Source organism: Pyrus communis, chromosome 12 (assembly GCF_963583255.1).
Source record: "Pyrus communis chromosome 12, drPyrComm1.1, whole genome shotgun sequence".
Lineage (NCBI taxonomy): Eukaryota > Viridiplantae > Streptophyta > Magnoliopsida > Rosales > Rosaceae > Pyrus > Pyrus communis.
In genome coordinates this window covers 21,298,792-21,319,158 of record NC_084814.1, presented here as the reverse complement: position 1 = coordinate 21,319,158, position 20,367 = coordinate 21,298,792, and the positions used below count along the sequence as shown (strand labels likewise).

The window sequence follows — 20,367 nt, the reverse complement described above, 5'->3', positions numbered from 1 at the left end:
TTTTTCATGGAATGACCAAAATGATTTACCGGTGGACAAACTCAATGACCGCTTCTATTAATTTTCATTGTTAGAGATCAAAGTGAAGAGTTATGTTAATCTCAAGAACCATTTTGCCTAAAAAGCTCATTTTTAAACGAGGCCTACATTAAACTTGTGCACTTATGCTTGATAGAAGATGATATTGACGTTGGTAGATTTGCATGTGTGGTTTCTAGACCCTGAACGTCAATGGCATATACAAGTGGGGAAGGTTTAGGTTGAGTAGCCATACAAAATTACCTCTTGTTTCAAGCATGTATCTTGATTCGATCGGCTTCCCATGAGAACGTTTTTGCCATATAGTTTGGTATGTTATGTTCGACTGTCAATCTAAATATTAGTCCAATAATTTCTTACTCAAACTTGCGGTTGAAATATTATAGTTCGATAGATTGCAAGCCTTCACAAGATATTTTTTTTCTTGATTATCATATAAATGGGCATGAGGAATTAGAACTTGGAACATCTTCCAACATTTACGAGAAATATCACTAGATTAAGAATTATTTAGTAGTAATGTTAAGGTGACTACTTTTGTGGGATTCCCTTGTGATAGAGATCCTAGCCTGATAAAGCTTAGGAACCTTAAATTATCAGAGTTTAAATTACCATTACCAAGTATTTCAGCTGCATTCATTGCAAACTACTTTCTTCACTTTAAATTTGTCACTTTCATCATTTGATATCTAAATCCACAGAAAGAAAGAAAACAAAAGGCTGACTCCATCTAGCTCTAAACCTTTTCTACTTCGAAATGGCATCGATCTCACAACTTGCTTACCAAAGACTGAGAAACGAAGGTCTGTTCGATGAAAAAACAGATCAGCAAAACACAGCAATTAAATTCAAGAACATAGGGGGTTGGTCCAAGATCAGGAAGCTAACCGGGCGAAGGCGGCCAAGGGTTCGGATTCAGGGCTTGAGAAGGTTCCTGAGGGAAAGAGCTAGGATTTTCACTAGGATTAAAGTTTCATGGAGCAAAGCTTTGAAGAGACTGAAGCATGGGCAGGCTCACATGAATGACTTGCTTGGTGGGAACTATTTGTTCATGCAGGCAAACCCTCTCTATACTCTTCTTGCCTGATAAGACGATATTACAAATTTGTCTAAATTATGAAAAACCGAAGGATTTGAACTCGGCCATAACAGGACGGATGCAATGTTCCAAGCAACTGAAGTAAATACATAAATTGTAGTATTGTTTATGCTCATTTCATATGTTCATGAATGGTGTAAAGATGCTTGTTGTATTCTGGCAAATTATATTACAATTTCGTATTCTCTAGTTTTTTCTGTATTGTTGTCTGCCGACATTTAAGTCATGAAAGTTCTAATTTTATTTCAAGATCTACTTTTCTTTTGATATAATTTGTATGCATGTTTTAGATGTCCTTAATTTTCATTAATTTAAACACTTAAATTTATTTTCATTAATTTAAACCTTGACACAGTGACGATGTAAGACAAAATAGAGGTTTATGATTTAAATCGTAATGTTAGGTAGACTAAATTTGCAAACATCAAGTATCTGGTGACAAAATAGGGCCATGTGTAAAACAAACTAGGCAGTATATAGCGTATCCACTCAAAATAAACAGAGTTCAAATAAAAAATAAAGGGTAATGTTAAGTAGATTAAATTTGCAAACTATGTGTAACCAATCATAAATAAACATGTTAATCAATATTTAAGTAATAATTCAATTATTAACTTTCATGTCATTTAATTTACAAAATTTAGTTTATCTAAGCATCATTCAAAAATAAAAGAAATGAATTCATCCCCACGACAAAGACCGAAATGACCTTACCCTTACCGGGAAAGGATAGAGAAATAGCCGTTAAACCAACGAACTTAATTTTTTTTTGAAAGAGAGTGAGATGAAAGCAGCAAAGGTCGCCAAAAACCATCCCAACAACAAAGCAGACGGAGCTGCCTCTCTGCTCAAATCCTGCACTTCGCTCTGCCACCTCAAACAAATCCACGCCCACATCTTCCGATCAAACCTCCACCGGAACGCCTCCTTAGCCTCCACTCTCATCTCTTTCTACGCCGCTCTCTCCGCCTCGCCTCGCTACACCCACCTCGTCTTCACCTCTTTCCCCAACCCAAATCTATCTCTCTTCAACCACGCCGTCAGGGCTTTCTCTAAGATCTCAGTGCTCTGTTTCGAGGCGGTGAGTTTGTATTCGCAGATGGTTTCTGTTGGAATTAGACCTGATAACTATACGTACCCTTTTGTGCTGAATTCTTGCGCTGCGTTGAGTGATATTTGTGGTGGGACTGAAGTCCATGGACGCATTGTGAAAATGGGTTTTGGGTTTTGTCTTCCGGTTTCGAACGCTTTGATTGATATGTATGGGAAATGTGGGGAGGTGGGGAGGGCGCGGAAGCTGTTTGATGAAATGCGTGAGAGAGATGTTGTTTCTTACAATGCGGTTTTGGGGGCTCATGCAAGAGGCGGGGTTGATATGGGGAGTGCTTTGGTTTTGTTTGAGGGGATGCTGGGGAAAAATGTGATATCTTGGAACGCCATGGTCGTGGGTTATGTAAATAGTGGGGATCTGGTTTCGGCAAGGGCTGTGTTTGATAGGATGCCTGACAGGAATGCTATTTCTTGGAGTACAATGTTGGTGGGGTATACGAAAAGCGGTTTTATGGATCAGGCTAAGGCCCTCTTTGATGAAATGCCAGAGCGGGGATTGATTTGCTGGACGGCTATGATTTCAGGGTATTCCCAAAATGGGAGGCCAAGCAAAGCACTTTCACTTTTCCGGAGAATGGAAAAGGCACGAGTAAAGCCAGATGCTTTCACCATGACAGCTGTGATCTCTGCATTGGCACAGTTGGGTCGTGCGGATCTGGCAAACTGGATTGGAGCATATGTGGATAGAGAAGGCATAGAACAGAATGAACAAGTGCTTACTGCACTAGTTGACATGCATGCCAAATGTGGGAATATGGAAGAGGCATGCGCCATATTTGAAAAGATCCCCCTAAAGGATGTTTTCTCTTACAGTGCAATAATCACAGGTCTTGCTTCAAATGGTCATGGGGTCAAAGCGCTCAAGATCTTCCAGAGAATGCTGGCAGAAAATATTGAACCCGATCGCATCACATTTATTGGGGTATTCACTGCCTGTTGCCATGCAGGACTCGTTGAAAATGGAATGGAGTACTGGGAAAGCATGGTTAAAGATTACAACATTGAGCCTGATGCTGATCACTATACTTGCATAGTTGATATGCTGGGACGTGCTGGGAAACTCAATGAGGCCAGCGATTTGGTCAAGGGAATGCCTATGGGGCCACAGCCAGGAGCACTAGGAGCCCTTCTTGCAGCATGTAGAACATATGGAAATGTCGAGATTGCAGAAAGTGTTGCTGAGCAACTCTTCATTTTAGAACCTGGGAATACTGGAAATTATACGCTACTTTCAAGTATCTATGCGTCAAAAGAACTATGGGATGAAGCCAGAAAGGTGCGGGAAGCAATGAACGGGAGAAATGCACTTAAGCTTCCTGGGTGCAGTTGGGTTGAAATTAGCAAAGGTCATGCAGCTCAAATGAAAAACCAAACTGAGACAGCAATTCAATGGTAGAATTCTTACATGCCCTTCTCATTCAACTGCATTATAATGCACACTTACTGTTGCTAATGTAAGACCGGATGTATGCGGCTTGAGATGATCGTCAATCCCCAGGTCCAAGTTGAATGCAAGAATTTGAAAGCAACCAACCAATAAATGAACCGCGTGCTGCCAGATTTTGTTCTCCTCGGCCCTGCTTAAGCTTCCATTTCTCAATCCATTAAATCCTCAGTTGATTTGAAGCAAATACTCTAACTGGTGAGCGCCCTATGTGGTCCCTTGTCACCTTATCTCACGGCCGACCCTGCTTAAATATAGTAACCAAGGGCAGATACCAAGGTAAATTACTTCTACCACTTTCAGAATCATAAGAGCCTGCTACCAAGCCTCAAAAGTGATGCCTTCTGGTATGGATATGTGAATTCTAAGCATCTTTATGTTACATTGGAAAATTGTGAATGTAATATCATCACCGCAGGAAATAGAAAAGTAGTCGACAGGAATGTAATTACTTGCACAACAAATTTTGGAAAAAGGAACATGCTGCAATAAAATCATCCTATGTTTGTCTACTATATCGTTTGAAGGGCATATACCATCTGCACTAATTTACTTGCCTTCATGTATTTGCAAAAAAAATTATATTGATGAACATTGTTGACTATCAAGCGAAGTGCAGTAGTTGGTGTTACAACTGCAAGGACAGAAAAATACAATGTTGAACCGAAAGTTGAGCAAGTTATGTTATATTATCTTTTACTTTGTCCTGATTATGATGCAGCCTTGATGAAAGCCATGCTTGGGAACAAGAAAGTTAGAGGAACGAATGAAAGCGATCCAAACAAGTTCATAAAGTCCCCCATGAAAGGAATAGCTGCTGTCACGAATGTATTCCCTATGAAGAAGAGCGCTAGCGGGCAGAACCTTCGCTTCAAATGTATAGATCTCAAAAGCAAGGTAAGCACAAGCTTCTCAACTACAATACGCAGATAAAGACACTTGGATTATAAGGGATGTCTACGTATTACTGCAGTATGTATACCGGAGACCCTGTCCAGATCCAGATCCACACGTGCAAAGACAATGCAAGCATGGAAGACAGAAATGTCACGTAGTCGACTAGATATGGGTTATATGGTTGTGATGGCTCGGGTCATAACTTTTACAGATCTCGAGTTTGTATTTGATATACCACGTTGGCATTGAAAAGTTTGTGATATATTCGATGTACCATGTCGTGGCATTGTATAAATATTACAGCAACCTGAACTCTGTTTTTTTGAAATAAGAATATTGCAGCAATATATTTATATGTACTTCATGTATTTGCAAAGAAACTATATTCCTTAACATTGTTGACTATCAATCGAACGGCAGAAATTGTGGTGACGACGGCAAGGAGCGAAAAAATAACGATGTTGAACCAATGCCATAAAATCTTCTCCAGTGAAGCTGCCTTTCCCTTCACCTGTGAGAAAAGAAAGCCAAATATATAGCAAGTTAAGTTTTACGATCTTTAACTTGGTCCGAAATATGGTGAGGTAGAGCAAAATTACCTTGATGAAAATCATGCTCGGGAACACGAAAGTTAGAGGAACGAGTGTAAAGGATCCAAACAAGTTTACAAAGTCCCCCATGAAAGGAAAAGCTGCTGTTACAAATGTATTTACTGCAAAGAGGAGGGCTCGAACATACAATCTGCGCTTCAAATTTCCTTTTGAGTTCATGCTCTTATCGAGTTTGAGGAACTTGGTATCGAGGAACTCGTGGATTGGTGCCACGAACATCTGTTTTTGACGGAGAAATTGGAAGTTCAGTAGATCATAAAGTGAAGACTTAAAGAACGAGAAACAAGTGCACAATTGCTATGACTTACATGTTGGGAGACTATGGATTGTAGAAAAACAGCGGCATTTATGAGAACCTTAACCGATTTAGGACCGCTTAGCTCTTGAGGAAGGTATTCGGATACAGTTGAGCCATAAGCCCAGTATCCTACTATGCTCACTCCATAGTAAAACACCAGTCCCACAGTAAACTGCAGATATAAAGCTTTCCTCATATTTGTTACTGCAGGAGCTCTTAGTGTTGACTGCATATACGAAAAAAACCAAATATCCGAACCAGAATCATTGAGTCTTTCCATGTTGTTGGTGATTCAGAAAGTCTATTTGTTGAGATACAAGCAACAAACCTGTATTTCGAGTAGCAATCCGGAGGAGTTGCACACGATAATAGCTGCAATTGCACCAAAGGCATTGAGTACTCTGTCTGCTTCGTTTCCATGGATCGCATAATCTCTCTTGGTGTTAGCTTTCCCTTCACGAGAATGATCACATTGCGAGTAAGCGTTCATTGCAAAGCGAAATTGTAGACATTCGAACAAAAGGAGCTGAAAGAAGAGGATTTTCTACCATCTTTAACCACTACCACCAAGAGTATGACAATGTAAGCGAAGGTGATAACGGTAGATGGTCCGAGCCAACTTCTCATTGCAGACAATGTTGGAATGAAGAATGCAAATACAAAGTAGGTCACTCCGGTGATGGCGATAAAATACTGAAGCCGAAATGGTGAGTCGCTGAATTCGGAGTTAATTTCCTGTTTGCAAAGCCTATAATTATGAGTCTCATTTCCATAAACAAAACACGTACTTGAATAGATAGTGTTTTAGAGTTTAGGAATACTAAGTACCTTGAGCGCTCTTCCCCCAAGTAGAATGAAACCCATGTTTCCAAGTAGAAGGGTCAAAAATTGGAAAACCCAAGTGGTGTAAAACATCTCCCTGCCTGTTTAAAAACAAGAAAAAAAACACAAACTGATCAGTAACCTTGTTTGCTTTGACTGCAAGTTTATATATACTCGGGGCTCGTTTGGACGCTGAGACCAGACAAGACTGCAACTCAGTCCGAGCATGTCCTATAGCGAGTCACAACTCGCTAGATAGGACTCGTAAGACATATATGTCAGACTTTTGTCCTTTTTCAGTCCAGGCCGAGCCACAAAAAAATTGTCCACTTTAAAAGTCAAACTTTGGTTAGTATACTTGTTGCAAATTGTACCCACCAAATAAAAAACCCATGAGATCTCTGTATCTGATGAACCTTTGGCCATCGATGAAGTGAAAAGCAGCCAAAAGCCGGATCGCATAGGCACTGTAGAGCCCAAAAACCAGAAGGCATATGATCCCCCACGTCCATCCCAAAGGCACCAACATAAGATTTGAAAAGCTCAATATATATCCACAGTTAAAGGCTGTCACAAGCATCACCCCAACTTGTTGCCATGAATCTGTTTAGTTTTCAAGAATCCAGTTTAATGAATGCCTTGGAAATATATAGAAAAGAAAAAACACCAAATTAAAATTATAAATTCCTTTAGAAAAACTCGAAAGAGGAACAAATTCTCCCGTGTAACCGGTGATTTATCATCGTATGTTTATCTAACATAGTGGCAAACAACCGGTTTCACCCAAGATTTTACCGAGAGGGTTCACGTCCATATACACGAAGAACAACAAAAAGCATAGGATTTTCAGAAGACCTGATACAAATTTTAGCAGGTAGAACATATATTTTCTGCATGGAAACTTACGAAGTAAACATAAAGGCGACCTTATTATGCTAAAATTCTCTCGTATTGTCGAAGTTTTTTTTTATTAAGTTTAAATTTTATAAGTAAAATCGTACCGTGGCCAATTGTATGAGCAGATGGGAGGGCATATCGACGATCTTGGTCACCCTTTATATGGCCTCCTTCAGTGCTCAAAGCTTCTTTGTTGTTTCTTGTGTTACCTTCTTCTCCTTCCATTGCAGCTACAAATTAAGAAGCTTAGATCTCAAAAGCAAAAGCAAGCACAACAGCTCCTCTAATTATACAAATATCCCACGTTCCTATTTCCCACTAAATTATCTGAGACAGTGCAGGACGACTTCAACAGACAGATGTCACGTTACCATGCATATCGTCTTACCATCGTCCTAAGTTCCTAACACCATTATTGCATAGACTGGCCCCTATTGTTGACTAACTTACGTTTTTCATTTGTTTATCCCTCGACATGGTTGTCTCATGTGCGTTTATTTGTTTGTTAACACTTGAAATGTATAATGTTGAGTTTCTACTCATGCGTTCCAAGTTCGAAATTTTTCCCTCATTTAATTTATTGAATAGTTTCGAATTCTCTTACATCTCCTTAATAATAATAACAAATTTGAAAACAAAAAAATGCCAAAATGTTCAACTTGACATAGTGTGAACTATGATTCAAAATTCTCTCATATCCCTTGTTAATTTCTGTCATTTTATATTCTTTAATTTAGTTTATCCGACCATAAATTAAGAATGTGTATAAAGTAAAAAAAAGGTGTGAGATACCCTCATTTTCAATGAAGGACCCAAAAGAAATCGGTGTCTCTATACTACTTTTAAAAAGAAAATAATAAACATGTATTTTTTATTCTCACACACACTTATTTAATTTTATTTGATGATTTTATTTAGATTTATTCGACTGACCAGATTTAAAAACCCATCATTTTAGAGTAAAAAAAGCATGGCGGCTATAATAATCAAAGTATTGGAGATGACCTAACGGTCCTAAGCGTTCGAGATTCCATAAAGAATCTCTTAATGTCGTAATCATAATGAATTAATGAGTGAAGCCCACTAGTATGATTCATATCATATTAAAATCTTAGTCAGTATGATTCATATCATATTAAAATCTTAATGTCGTTATTATATCTAATCCTAAAATTTATAAGAAAAATGCTAAGGAATCTTTGTGCGATTTTTCATGAATTTTCTATCATATCACAATTTAATATTAATTTTCATATCAATATTATAAAATACCTATGAAAACTGATGTAATGGTCACTGTCACTTGTACAAGAAATTTGAAGGTACTTGATTGCACATGGTCTTGAATGTGGAAAATTTGTTAGTAGATAGACATAAAAAAAAAAAATATTCAAAGACATCTTGAAAACTTTGCAATAAAATTAGCATTTTGTTTTAGCTCAAATAAGAATTTTTGGTGTAAGAGATTTGTAATTCAGTTGAATAATTGCAATTCGTACATCTCAAGTCCAATCTCTCGTCTTTTAAAAATAAATAAATGAAAATATAGCATTTTGATGATTTTATGAAGATGACTATGAAGGCAGAAATCATTTCGTTTTTTTTTTAACAAACGATATTATCTATTCTAAATGGAAGGGAGTTGGGCTTAGCCTCATACTGAGCTAGTAATAATGTGATTCAAATTCGCCTTTGGCGAGAATCGAACCTTAAACTTCTCACTTACGAGTGAAGAATAATACTACTAGATCATAGTACTAAGTGACAAAAATTATTTCATCTTAGAAGTGGTTTAAATGAGGATTAATATCATGTAAGTACTTTTACACATGTAATTGTAAGATGTTTCTTTCTAGGGTGTTGAAAACAAGGAAATACTTGAGGCCTTTTTAGGAAACTTCTAAGATACCAAAATCACTAACAAGGAATATATTACTTCTACAGAAACACACTCAAATGATTGGGCGGCCTCTATTCATGTTGTTTCTATTTTTTTATTTATTTATTATTTTTTTTTTTTAGAGAGATTCTATGTACGCTCAAGTTTTGTCTATGAACACTGTTATTTTTTCTAAAAACTCAATTTACTTTCACACATATTTTTTGACACCCAGAACTACTAGATTTTCGAGAATACCATTTTTATTTAGTATTTATGAATTTATTTTTTTTTCTGGACATTCATTTTTTGTTTTTTGGGGACACCCATTTTCCTTATAGGCTTTCTCTTCAATTTGACAATTTCCTCTGATAACTTAGTTCATTAAAAAATTGAGCCAAAATTTTCCAAGTTATACAGAAACATATGATTGGCTAAATGACAAGATATTGCAACACAAAAAAAAAAAATATATATATATATATATATAAATAAAACGAATTATTAATATTCTAAAATTCTTATTATCCATTTCAAATTTTCTATATTTAAAAAAATAATAATAAACCAAGCTCGCTCCTTCGTTCTTGGAAACCTTCGAGAACTTTTTTTTTTTTATATCGAAACCTTCTAGAAATTTAACATAGATTAATGTTGTTTCTAGGCCCATTGGGTTTTTAATTCAACCTACAAGTGCATCACAAGTTGGATATTGGGTTTTACAACATATGCTTCAGCATCTCAAAGCCCATAAAACAAAATCTCCTTCTCTCTCTCCCCTCTTTTTTCCCAATAACCCCTCTTTCCTTTCCTACTCCTCTAGCACCTCTCCCTCCACCCTTATCCTCTCACAGCTCTCCTCCTAAAACCCTTTCACTCTCTCTCCCTATCTCCTCTCCTCTCCTCTCCTCTCCCACAAAAAAAATGGCTATGGCTTCTTCTGCAACTTCCAATCTATTCAAGACCTTATCAAGGGCGGATTCATGCCTAGTTTCCCTCCCTTACCTCTCCGCCGCCAAAACCACCAACCCATTTCTCTCAATTCCCTCCAAACCCATCAAGCTCCACCTCTCCTACACTTCTTCCTCGTTCTTCTCGCCGCCGCTGTCCCTCGGGAACAAACCCCACTTCTCCTCCGTCGTCGCCTTAGTGGCCCAGACCTCGGACTGGGGACAAGAGGACAACACGCTCACCATTGACGGCGCGGAGGGCAGCGAGAGCGAGGAAGGAGGGGTCTTTGAGGAGAGAGAGGAGGAGTCGAATGTCGAGCCACCGGAGGAGGCCAAGGTGTTTGTTGGGAATTTACCTTTTGACGTTGATAGTCAGAAATTGGCTGAGCTTTTTGAGAGGGCTGGAATTGTCGAGGTTGCTGAGGTGAGGCTTTGAATTTCTTTTGATTTGTTTCGTCAAAAGTTTGTGTCTTTCGGTTCTGATGGTGTTCGGATGTTTGAGGTTTCTATGTTTCTGTTTTGTTGTTCGTAGGTTATTTACAACAGGGACACTGATCAGAGTCGCGGGTTTGGATTTGTGACTATGAGCACTGTTGAGGAAGCTGATAAGGCTGTGGAACTCTACAGTCGTTATGTAAGTCGCTTATAAATTTCGCTTCTTGAAACTTAAAGTTGGTTCTTTAGTGATTTTGATTTGTATATTTTTATGCCTGAATGTGAATGTGAAATGAAATAAGACTCGATACGAGAAGGATAGAACCTTTCGATATGATATGATAAAGTAAACTAGAATGAAATGATGGCTGAAAGTGGCCAACGTTTGCGGCGAGTAGTTGATGATGTATTGTTTTGAGGTTCTGGTGGTTTAACCCAAATATTCAGGTGCCTAAAATCCTTTGTTCCTCTCACTTATACTTTGGTTTCTATTCTCCATTCGATCGAATGATGTAATGGAGGAACATCTATCAACTTAGGGCAACCAAGAAAGCTTCGCATCAGAACCTTTACCCTTAGCTTGTTGCTAGGTAGTCATGAGCAATTGGTTATATATTTGTTTAGCTTGTATGGATTGTGGTAACCTTGAAGGTAATTCTCAGAGGTACTAGATAACTTCTGGTAATAGGAGAATGTATTGTAATTTTCCATTCATGGAAAGTGGAAAATTGGAAAATCCATTGTAAATATTAACTGTCATTATTACATCTGACCTGCAAGGTCATTCGTCCTAAGACGGAGAGAAGCAAATTTGTAGAAAGTAGTCTTGACATAGAAAAGAGCTCACCGAGGTAAAGTATCTACAGCTACCTCGTTGCCCAAATAAGTTGAGATAAAAGCATAAATCAAGCCCTATGATGTTGCCAATGTCTGGCATTGCATGTAGCCAAATCAATTCCGTCATTCCCTTGGCAAAGGTTAGGTATGAAATGCATCGTGGAACATTTGTGGTGAAACTCTTGAAATTCTTCCCATATGTGCTTTCTTGCATGTGTCATGAGTAGTGCTCAGTAGGTTCCCCAATGGGTAGTGAAGTAAAGCATGGTGCTCATAGGTTCCAATCAACCTCTGGCTCTTGTTCGACTTCTGGGTGCATATGAATAACAATATTTTTCAAGTGTATTGCCCTCAATGTTTCCATACTATTATATCACATATTAATAAAAGGATTTTATAGCATGTTTTAACTTTAAGGTTTCTTTGCTTCTAATTTTTTGTGGTCTTATACTTTGAACAGGATTTAAATGGAAGGCTCTTGACTGTCAATAGGGCTGCCCCAAGAGGAACACGCCAAGAACGCCCACCCCGTTCATTTGGATCTGCTTTTAGAATCTATGTTGGTAACCTCCCATGGAATGTGGATACTCCTCAACTGGAGCAAATTTTCAGTGAACATGGTAGCGTTGTGGAGGCTCGTGTAGTCTTTGACAGAGAAACTGGACGATCCCGTGGTTTTGGCTTTGTAACAATGGCCAGTGAAAGCGAAATGAATGATGCCATTGGTGCACTCGATGGACAGGTATTAAGCGTTTACATTTTCCACCTTCATGTACGGTTTTTTTTACGCAAATGAGATGCGTCGTTCATGTTTTAATATGAGTTAAATACCGTCTTACTTGAGTTGGCTTGTGCCTGCAGAGTATCGACGGGAGGGCGATCAGAGTAAATGTTGCAGAAGAAAGACAAAGGCGCAGTCCTTATTGACGTAGCCGGGATGAAACCTAAGCTCCGTTTTGGTTCCTTTTTCATTAGATAAGGTTCATGCTAGCCGGCTTTCAGCAAGGTTTTTGTGATTTCTACTTGTAGAATTATTGTTCAAGTCCAAAACGATATATAGAGTCCAAGTTTGATTCCATAAATTTTGGGGAACTACTGTTTGTGTTTACTATCAGTGTTTAAAATATCGATATAGTTGGAAAGATCAATGAATGTATCGATATCAATATCTGGTTGCCTTCGACGAAATTTATGAAAATTTGCAATGAGATTAGATAACTCATTCAAATTTAGTCAAAATTAATAAATAAATAAAATTCAAAAGTTTGACATGTGCAATAAATGTCAGCAAAATTTATGTAGTAAATTTATAAATATCGTTGATGTTCTTTGATTTTCTATTTAACTGATATAAGGTGAAGCTTTCATTTCACCTCCTTTCTATATCGATCTTCAACGAAAATATTGGCACGTAAAAAAATATCGACAATTATGTGAATACTTTATACACTCACACTAGCTACTATTCTGTTAAGAAGCGCTAATGGAGCATTTGAATGTCACTATATTTCCATTTGCATTGTATTTCTGTGTGGAATCATTTCATTTCAAGAACTAAAGGTCTAAACAAAACCGCCGCGACGGAAAACATAGTAGAAACTACTTATTTAAGTCATGTATCTCCCAACAGGCAAAAGTTTGAATGCCCTTGAGACTAGATGAATTTACAGAGAAAAATCCAGAGCGTTATCTATCTATCTGTGCACAAATATTGAGCTGGTAGCACCCGAGAATGGAATAGAGCATCGCTATGACGGTTGGTGAAATACATAGCGCCTCACGAGCCTCGCAGCTGATCATCTCGGTTTGTGAGAGGAACATAACGAACCGAAGTTTCATCCCGGACACTGATAGAACCATCCAAGTCCTTGTCCACAACCTTAAGATCCTGGAATATGTTTCCCACTGGAATCACCATTCTGCCTCCAGGCCTCAGCTGGTCAATAAGTGGTTGTGGGATTTCTGGTGCAGCTGCACCGACGTGAATAGCATCATAAGGAGCAAACTCTGGCCAACCTAGCCTTCCGTCTGCCACAACAAATGTCGAATCAATAAAACGAGTAATTGCACTCTGCACTAGTAAAATCGTGTGTTGAGCTGATGCGTATGCAGGTGGATATACTTGACCATATGCATCGAGTGAATGGCAGCCAAAGTTTGGCAACAAGTGTTATAGTCTCAAGTGGCAATTTATCCATTGAAATGAAACAAATTGGAAGAAAGCCGGTGTTTTGTTTCCGGTGCATAAACTAATGCTAAGCAAGTTTTCATTACAAATTAACAAGACAGTGAATTTTGTTTTCTTTTGTGTCGGTTTCCGGTTTCCATTTCAAGGTTTCAGAAGACATACCACCGATATGCACTGAGAGGGAGCCTTCTCTCAATAATGTTCCTGCTGCACTTTTTTCAATATTCGGAATTGAGGAAGAAACCAACTCAGGAATGTGCTCGACGCCAACTGCGCGACCTTGTGGCCCAACCATCAACGCAAAACACGCCGTCAAGTATCCCGTCCCTGCAAAACAAAATACAGTAAAGGAAGTTCCAGGACTTCTACGACCGCCATCAACACGAAGCATAACAATTGCAAACTATTCTGGTTTACATAGTATTCGAAAGTCAAAATGTGAATTTTCACTTCCGAGAATGTGTTAACTGCAAACACGAAATAATATAGAAATGTGATAGACAATCTTACCCGAGCCAACATCCAAAGCGCGCATTCCAGGCTGCAAATGCTCTTCCAACAATTGAAGGCACATTGCATGCATATGAGGTGCAGAAATGGTGGCATTATAACCTATTGCCATGGGGGAATCAACATAAGGTGGGGTCCCGTCCGGCACAAATAAAGCCCTATCAATAGTCTCCATCACTTCAGCAACCCTTTTGGATCTAATCACTCCACAACTCTTCAAATGATCCACCATCCCCTTGTTCTTATTAATGCTACTCCCGGACCAGTATTGCTGCAAATTAAACAAAACAATTACAAAAAGAAAAGCTCGGTTGCGATGTTGTTCCCACAATCAAAACTGACAGAGAATTAACGCCGAAATAGAACTAATCAACAAAGTGATTCAAATAAACACAAACAAGCAGAACCCACATTGGAATTCAAATAAACATAAACAAGCACAATCCACATTGGAATCCAAATCCTATTAACATTAATCAGATTACAAACACAAACAAAGCAACAAAGCGCTTCGAATTGGGGACTAAAATGATCACAAATCCATATTATTTGGGAACACAGCTACAAGAATCAGATCATACCACAATTAATCATTATTCAAACTCTATTATTTACCGATAACAAATGACATCCAAATCCAATGGGTTGACAATAAAGTTATAAGAAACTAATTAACAAACACAAAGATTGAATTTTTACACGAACATAAGCAGAAAGAACGAAAACCCAGAAACCCAACGCTCTGTTTAGTCACAAGGAGAGAGAGATACCTCCATTCCGCGGAAGACAGAGTTACGGTTACCCGTGAGGAAATTAGGGTTTTGGAGGAGAGGGAACGAGGAAAAGAGAACAGTGGTTGGGAGGAGTGCGAGTGCGAGTGCGTGACGACGACTATGGCGCTGAGCGAGAGTGGTGAAGGTTAAGACTTGTTGCACACCGGGCGCTGGATAGCGGAAACCATTCGCTAAGCGGCCTAAAGCACTTGTTGCTCTCGCTGCTACAGGGGATATAAAAACACAGCGCATTTCATTTGCCACGCGCTCTCTCTCTCTCTCTCTCTCTAGCTCTCTCTCTCTCTCTCTCTAGCTCTTGCTTCTCTCTTCCTACGGCACCGTCAACTTTACACTTGTCATGGCCCTGCCACTTCTCCGCACCGACTTACGCCCCACACATTTTGGGCTCATTTTGTTTGTTTGAATTGGCCTTCGACTTGCTAAGGCCCAAGATTTAGAAATGGTTTGTTGGGCCCACTGTTTGATATACTAGTCCAAGGAGAGCTTGATCCGAACCCAAGTTTGGGTTGGGACCCAGTGAAGCCCTAACTAGTTTGGTTCAGCTAGCTAGTTAGGTTCAGCCAGTCCAGTCGAACCGTCGAACCCATTTTCTCTATAAGCCTAGCTAGTTTGGTTCTTGGGCCAACCCATGATAACCCAAGCCCATGTCTTTATGGTAGTCGAAGGTGGGAGGTGTCCAATTTTTATGCCTAGCGATCAAACAAGCAAATATGCACACATGTGATTTGTCTGGTAAAGTTCACCTCTCTTACTTACTATCTCCCCACATGTCGGTTTACACTGTTATAGAAATAATATATAGCTGCTCATTAATATAGTATTAACACGAAACGTCATAGTAACAATGCATACGTATCATAAAAGTTATCTGCCTAATAGAGTCATAGTATTCACGGAATGAGGATTCTCTTTGGATCTTCTTTGTGAGGATCCCAGATACCCCCTAATCACATTCGTTTATAGTGTATTATGCAGCCAGTTTTTGTCAATTACTATTTATATTTAATTTTTTAAATAAAAAAATTACAATAATTTCTGATCGCATGATGAACGGACGTGATTGGAAGATCTTCAGGATCCTCACAAAGATTATCTGAAGAAGATCGTCGTTCGTATTCACGACCCCTCAACTGTGTCTGTGTCCCTTGCTTTTTTCCCTTTCATTCAGAAATGTCTCATCAAATAATTCCTTTCTTCAGGACAATACATACTCATTGGTTTCGGATTGAAGCTTGCAGTTAACTGCCCATGATTTCATGTAAAAATTCCACATGATCCACACCAGGTAAGAAAAAAAAAAGTTAAGCACAAAAGGTACCAAAGGGAGCAGATTATCCTGGATTTTATCTTAATTAAGTATAAAGAAAAGAAAGTGAACAATAATAAAGCGGGTAGATCTATTTACATATTATTTTTTACTTTTCATATATTTTGTTAATTTTTTTTCATTCATCTTCTTTAATTCATTCGATCTGATGGACGGAGATTGAGAGGAAAAGTGTGAAAGGTAAAATTGAATGTATGAATAGCACCACCCGAATAAAGAATGCTATTGTTTACTTGGATGCTTGGCAAAAGTTTGATTATCCAAATTTTAAATCTTGTTTATGGTTCTCGCTTAGGAATCAATGGCCCAAAAGATCTGGAGATTAAGTTAACTCAAATGACGAGGTATGCACACGTTGACATGGCCTCTATTTACAAGAAATGTTTTGAGTTTGGAGTCTTCGGGACGTTCTTACTATGTTACTCATACTTATTAATAAAGACCGACAATTGTCCATATTTATGTGTATTTGGTGTAAATTTATATTTTTTCTTCTTAGAGTGCTTGACATGATTCACCTCGTATCTCTATTTTAAAATATCGTCTTCATGTACATATTTAGCGTATTAGAGTCTACACGACGCTTCTAACACATGAGACTCTCGTACATATCAACGAGTGACAATCGTCCATGCATATTAGCTCTACTTCTAAATTTACTTTTCGACAGAAAACCTCAAATCAAAGATAATGCAGCGGAATAACCACCAACAAAAAACTTATGTCCTTATCAAGTACATGCCTGGCTTTTACTTTAATTAGACTCTCATTGCAAGCAAGGTACATGTTCCTAAGGCTTTACCTTTTATTGCATCTTCTTGTTGTTATATAAAGGCTTAGTTTCTGAAACTGTAAAACCACTCAAACCCAAAGTTTTCCGCTCTCCCTTAAGCATTTTAATTCGAAGCTCCGAAAAATGGCAAGCCAACAATATCAGCTGGCAGCTCCGAAGCAGATTCCGAGGGATAAAAGAACAATGTCCGCACCACAATCTGATGATAGTGCATTGGTGAGGCAAATCCGGGACACTCATACTCCGGGAAGATCCGACAGTCACAGCGTCGATGTCAACCAAATTCTCCAAGTCATCGAGGAAATATTTCATCGCACTCCTCGTGGCCATGCTGGCGGTTTACTTGTATTCCCTTCCCCCATTCTCTTTATTTTGTGCTAATTTTTCCCTAGTTGCTTGAAAACACTCATATACTGCAATAGTTCTGTTTGTTTCGGTGACGAAATTGCTTTGCTTGTGGTGCAGGGTACTCCAGAACACTTGGATACTGTGGAGGACAGGACCCCGTTGTCAAGTGCGGATGCCGTGTTCCATGGATTGTCTTATCTCATACAAAAGATCTACTGCGAGGTTATCTTTAAGCATAGAATCTTTTTTGCTCAAGCTAAGAACTTTTTACGCAACGAAAATCATATTATTTCGAGTACAGTTAGATTTGATGTCGATATATTAAATTATTTGTTTCTATTCCATTCTTCTATGCAATACACAAATCTGTAAGCGCTGTGTATCCATGTAATGGCAGATAACTTGCCAATGCTCAGGCGGCGCTGATGCGCATGCGAGTGCAATCGAGTTACTCAGGACCCTTTCGAGTTACCCATGGGATGCAAAAGTGGTGATAACCCTGGCTGCATATTCTGTGTACTATGGAGAGTTCTGGCTAGTGGTTCAGCTTTGCACTACCGATCCATTAGCCAAGTCCCTGGCCACCCTGAGGCAACTCTCAGACATTGTAGAGCATGCTGACTCGGTAAAACCTCAACTTGAGGCAATCAACAACCTCAACAAGGCGATTCTCAATGTCACCAAGCGCATTGTTGAGTACGGTGATATGGTCTATATGCAGTCTCAGTACGTTTCAGAAGACAAACCTCCGCTGTCAATTGCCTTGGCGCATATTCCTGCTGCTGCGTATTGGGTCATTCGAGGCATTCTGGCTAGTGCCTCCCATATTGCCATCCTTACTGGCAGTAGGCACGAGTAAGCCATTCGGTAACATATTTCATCGCATCCATCTCAAGCTATGCCTAAGCTAATTGCAGCTCCTTTTCCACTCATTTGTAGGTACGTTGCATCAACCACAGAGGTATGGGAACTGTCAAGCTTGGCTCATAAGCTGAACAACATACACGATCACCTCACGAACGAACTTGAAAATTGTCGCCAACACATTGGTAGGTTCTTGGATTTTCACCTCTATAACTATTGACATGTATCTCTTGCAACTTAATGTAACAAAATACTGAACAAAATTTACTGTTGGATCCAGTGGCGAAGAGATATGAAGAAGAATATGAGACTCTGAAACGGCTCTTCCAAAGCCTCCACCTTGATAACCTGAAGAATTTACGTGTACTGATTTCACAGAGGGATGATATTCAACCTCTCCAAATCGGCACAACCAAGTCGAGGGTAAATGTCTACTTATAACTTGTATTCCCACTCTTACATTTCAACCAACTAACCAAACAGTCAAATTTATTCATAAATCATTCCATTGGCAAAAACAGCATGGTCTTGAAGTGTTGAGGAGAAGGCATGTGTTGCTCCTAATTACGGATCTTAGTCTGAGCAACGAAGAGATTTTAATCCTCGATCACATCTACAAAGATAAGCAGAAAAGGCCGGAAGTTGAGTACGAGTTTGTTTGGATCCCCATGGTGGACAGGAATGTTTGGGATGAAGCGAAGCGCTCGAGATTCGAGGACTTGAAGTCAAAGATGCAGTGGTACACAGTTTACGACCCTCTAATCATCGAACCTCCGGTTGTAAAGTTTATCAGAAATGATTGGCAATTTGACAAGAAGATGATCGTAGTGGCATTGGATCCACAAGGGAGGGTGTCCTCTCTGAATGCCATCCACATGCTGTGGATTTGGGGCAATGTGGCCTTCCCTTTCACTGATGAGAAAGAGCAACAACTGTGGAATGCAGAGAGCTGGAGGCTCGAGCTCGTTGCCGACGGCATTGATCCAAACATACTAGAAGGGGTAAGTACTTCCCTATCACAAGATTTTCTTTGTTAATACTACAGCAAGAATTCATATATTCCATTATTCATATTGATCATCTGACAACATAACATGTTAGATTATCTGACAAGTTAACGTCTTTATGTTAGACAGTTTGATAATATAATATCCTCACATACTCAAAACTATCTACTCATTAAGCCAACATTTTGAAGGGATTTAAAACTAACATGAACTTGCTTTGCTTTGTCAGATAGAAAAAGGGAGATTCGTATGCTTGTATGGAAGCGACGACTTGGATTGGATTCGAAAGTTCACAGACAGGGCGAAAAATGTGGCAAAACTCGCTGGCATCTCCTTGGACTTGGTTTACGTAGGAAGAAGCACCGCAACCAAGGAGAGGATAAGGAAAGTGAACAAGACCATCGAAACAGAGAACCTCAGTCGATACTGGCCTGAATACACGTCAACCTGGTTCTTCTGGAACCGAATGGACAGCATGCGGTGCTCAAAGGCGAAACACCACAAGACTCTAGACAATGATAACATACTGAGGGAGGTTATGACATTGCTTAGCTACGACGGAAGTGACCAAGGTTGGGTAATGGTGTGGAGAGGCTCGAATGAGAGGGCTAGGGCCAATGGACACCTCACTCTACTCACTTTGGATGACTTTGATGCATGGAAAGCCCCAGCTGCGGACAAAGGCTTCGTCCCAACACTTCAAGATGAACTCGAACGCCGTCACACGCCACAGCACTGCACTCGTTTGGTCATCCCAGGGTTCGGTCCTGACATACCGGACAGAATAGCGTGCGCTGAGTGCGGCCGCGAGATGGAGAAGTTCTTCATGTTCCGCTGCTGTCTCGACTGAGGCATGTTTAGTTAAACGTATGCATGATAATGCTGTTGTTAATCATGTTTTATTACATTAATTATGGCTCTTTCATGAGAGAGCTGGATGTTTTAGTGTGCATTAAAAATAAATTTGCTAGTGTGAAGTTGTGAAAATTGCTAGGACTCCATAAGCACCAAGTCCGGGGCTGCTGGGTCTTTTGCTAATTGGGTTTTGCTATAAACCCTAATTAAATGTTGAAAATGTTGCTTGAATGATTTTTCAGTGCTTAAATTACTGTGTCTCTGATATATGATTCTCTATAATTTTTTTAAGTTGCCAACCTTTAGGTTCAGCTCGGAGCATCTTTAATGGGAGACCCTAAAATAGAGTCTTTACCACCATTG

At 39.2% G+C, this 20,367-nt stretch overlaps 5 protein-coding genes across 5 annotated transcripts; 3 read left to right on the top strand and 2 right to left on the bottom strand.

Moving 5' to 3' along the window:
- Positions 1-1,922: 1,922 nt before the first annotated feature.
- On the top strand, positions 1,923-4,755 carry LOC137710163 (putative pentatricopeptide repeat-containing protein At5g37570). The gene is made up of 3 exons (XM_068449110.1): positions 1,923-3,594; positions 4,414-4,589; positions 4,666-4,755. Exons 1-3 carry the CDS (start codon positions 1,923-1,925, stop codon positions 4,753-4,755), a joined length of 1,938 nt encoding a protein of 645 aa, XP_068305211.1.
- LOC137711473 (proline transporter 2-like) lies at positions 4,705-7,547 on the bottom strand. Its single transcript, XM_068450720.1, has 8 exons — positions 7,322-7,547; positions 6,699-6,923; positions 6,327-6,421; positions 6,047-6,233; positions 5,827-5,951; positions 5,509-5,724; positions 5,189-5,419; positions 4,705-5,100 (listed from the first exon to the last, which is right to left on the bottom strand). Exons 1-8 carry the CDS (start codon positions 7,440-7,442, stop codon positions 4,951-4,953), a joined length of 1,350 nt encoding a protein of 449 aa, XP_068306821.1. The 5' UTR covers positions 7,443-7,547; the 3' UTR covers positions 4,705-4,950.
- Positions 7,548-9,905: 2,358 nt separating this feature from the next.
- LOC137710634 (28 kDa ribonucleoprotein, chloroplastic-like) lies at positions 9,906-12,426 on the top strand. Its single transcript, XM_068449709.1, has 4 exons — positions 9,906-10,470; positions 10,579-10,680; positions 11,779-12,060; positions 12,180-12,426. Exons 1-4 carry the CDS (start codon positions 10,021-10,023, stop codon positions 12,243-12,245), a joined length of 900 nt encoding a protein of 299 aa, XP_068305810.1. The 5' UTR covers positions 9,906-10,020; the 3' UTR covers positions 12,246-12,426.
- A 482-nt stretch (positions 12,427-12,908) lies between these two features.
- On the bottom strand, positions 12,909-15,056 carry LOC137711204 (protein-L-isoaspartate O-methyltransferase 1-like). The gene is made up of 4 exons (XM_068450415.1): positions 14,787-15,056; positions 14,017-14,287; positions 13,669-13,833; positions 12,909-13,346 (listed from the first exon to the last, which is right to left on the bottom strand). Exons 1-4 carry the CDS (start codon positions 15,039-15,041, stop codon positions 13,096-13,098), a joined length of 942 nt encoding a protein of 313 aa, XP_068306516.1. The 5' UTR covers positions 15,042-15,056; the 3' UTR covers positions 12,909-13,095.
- Positions 15,057-17,011: 1,955 nt separating this feature from the next.
- LOC137711453 (protein SIEVE ELEMENT OCCLUSION B-like) lies at positions 17,012-20,235 on the top strand. The gene is made up of 7 exons (XM_068450696.1): positions 17,012-17,275; positions 17,396-17,500; positions 17,676-18,133; positions 18,218-18,327; positions 18,423-18,565; positions 18,664-19,143; positions 19,379-20,235. The coding sequence occupies exons 1-7, from the start codon at positions 17,054-17,056 to the stop codon at positions 19,997-19,999; spliced, it is 2,139 nt and encodes a 712-aa protein (XP_068306797.1). The 5' UTR covers positions 17,012-17,053; the 3' UTR covers positions 20,000-20,235.
- Positions 20,236-20,367: the final 132 nt, after the last annotated feature.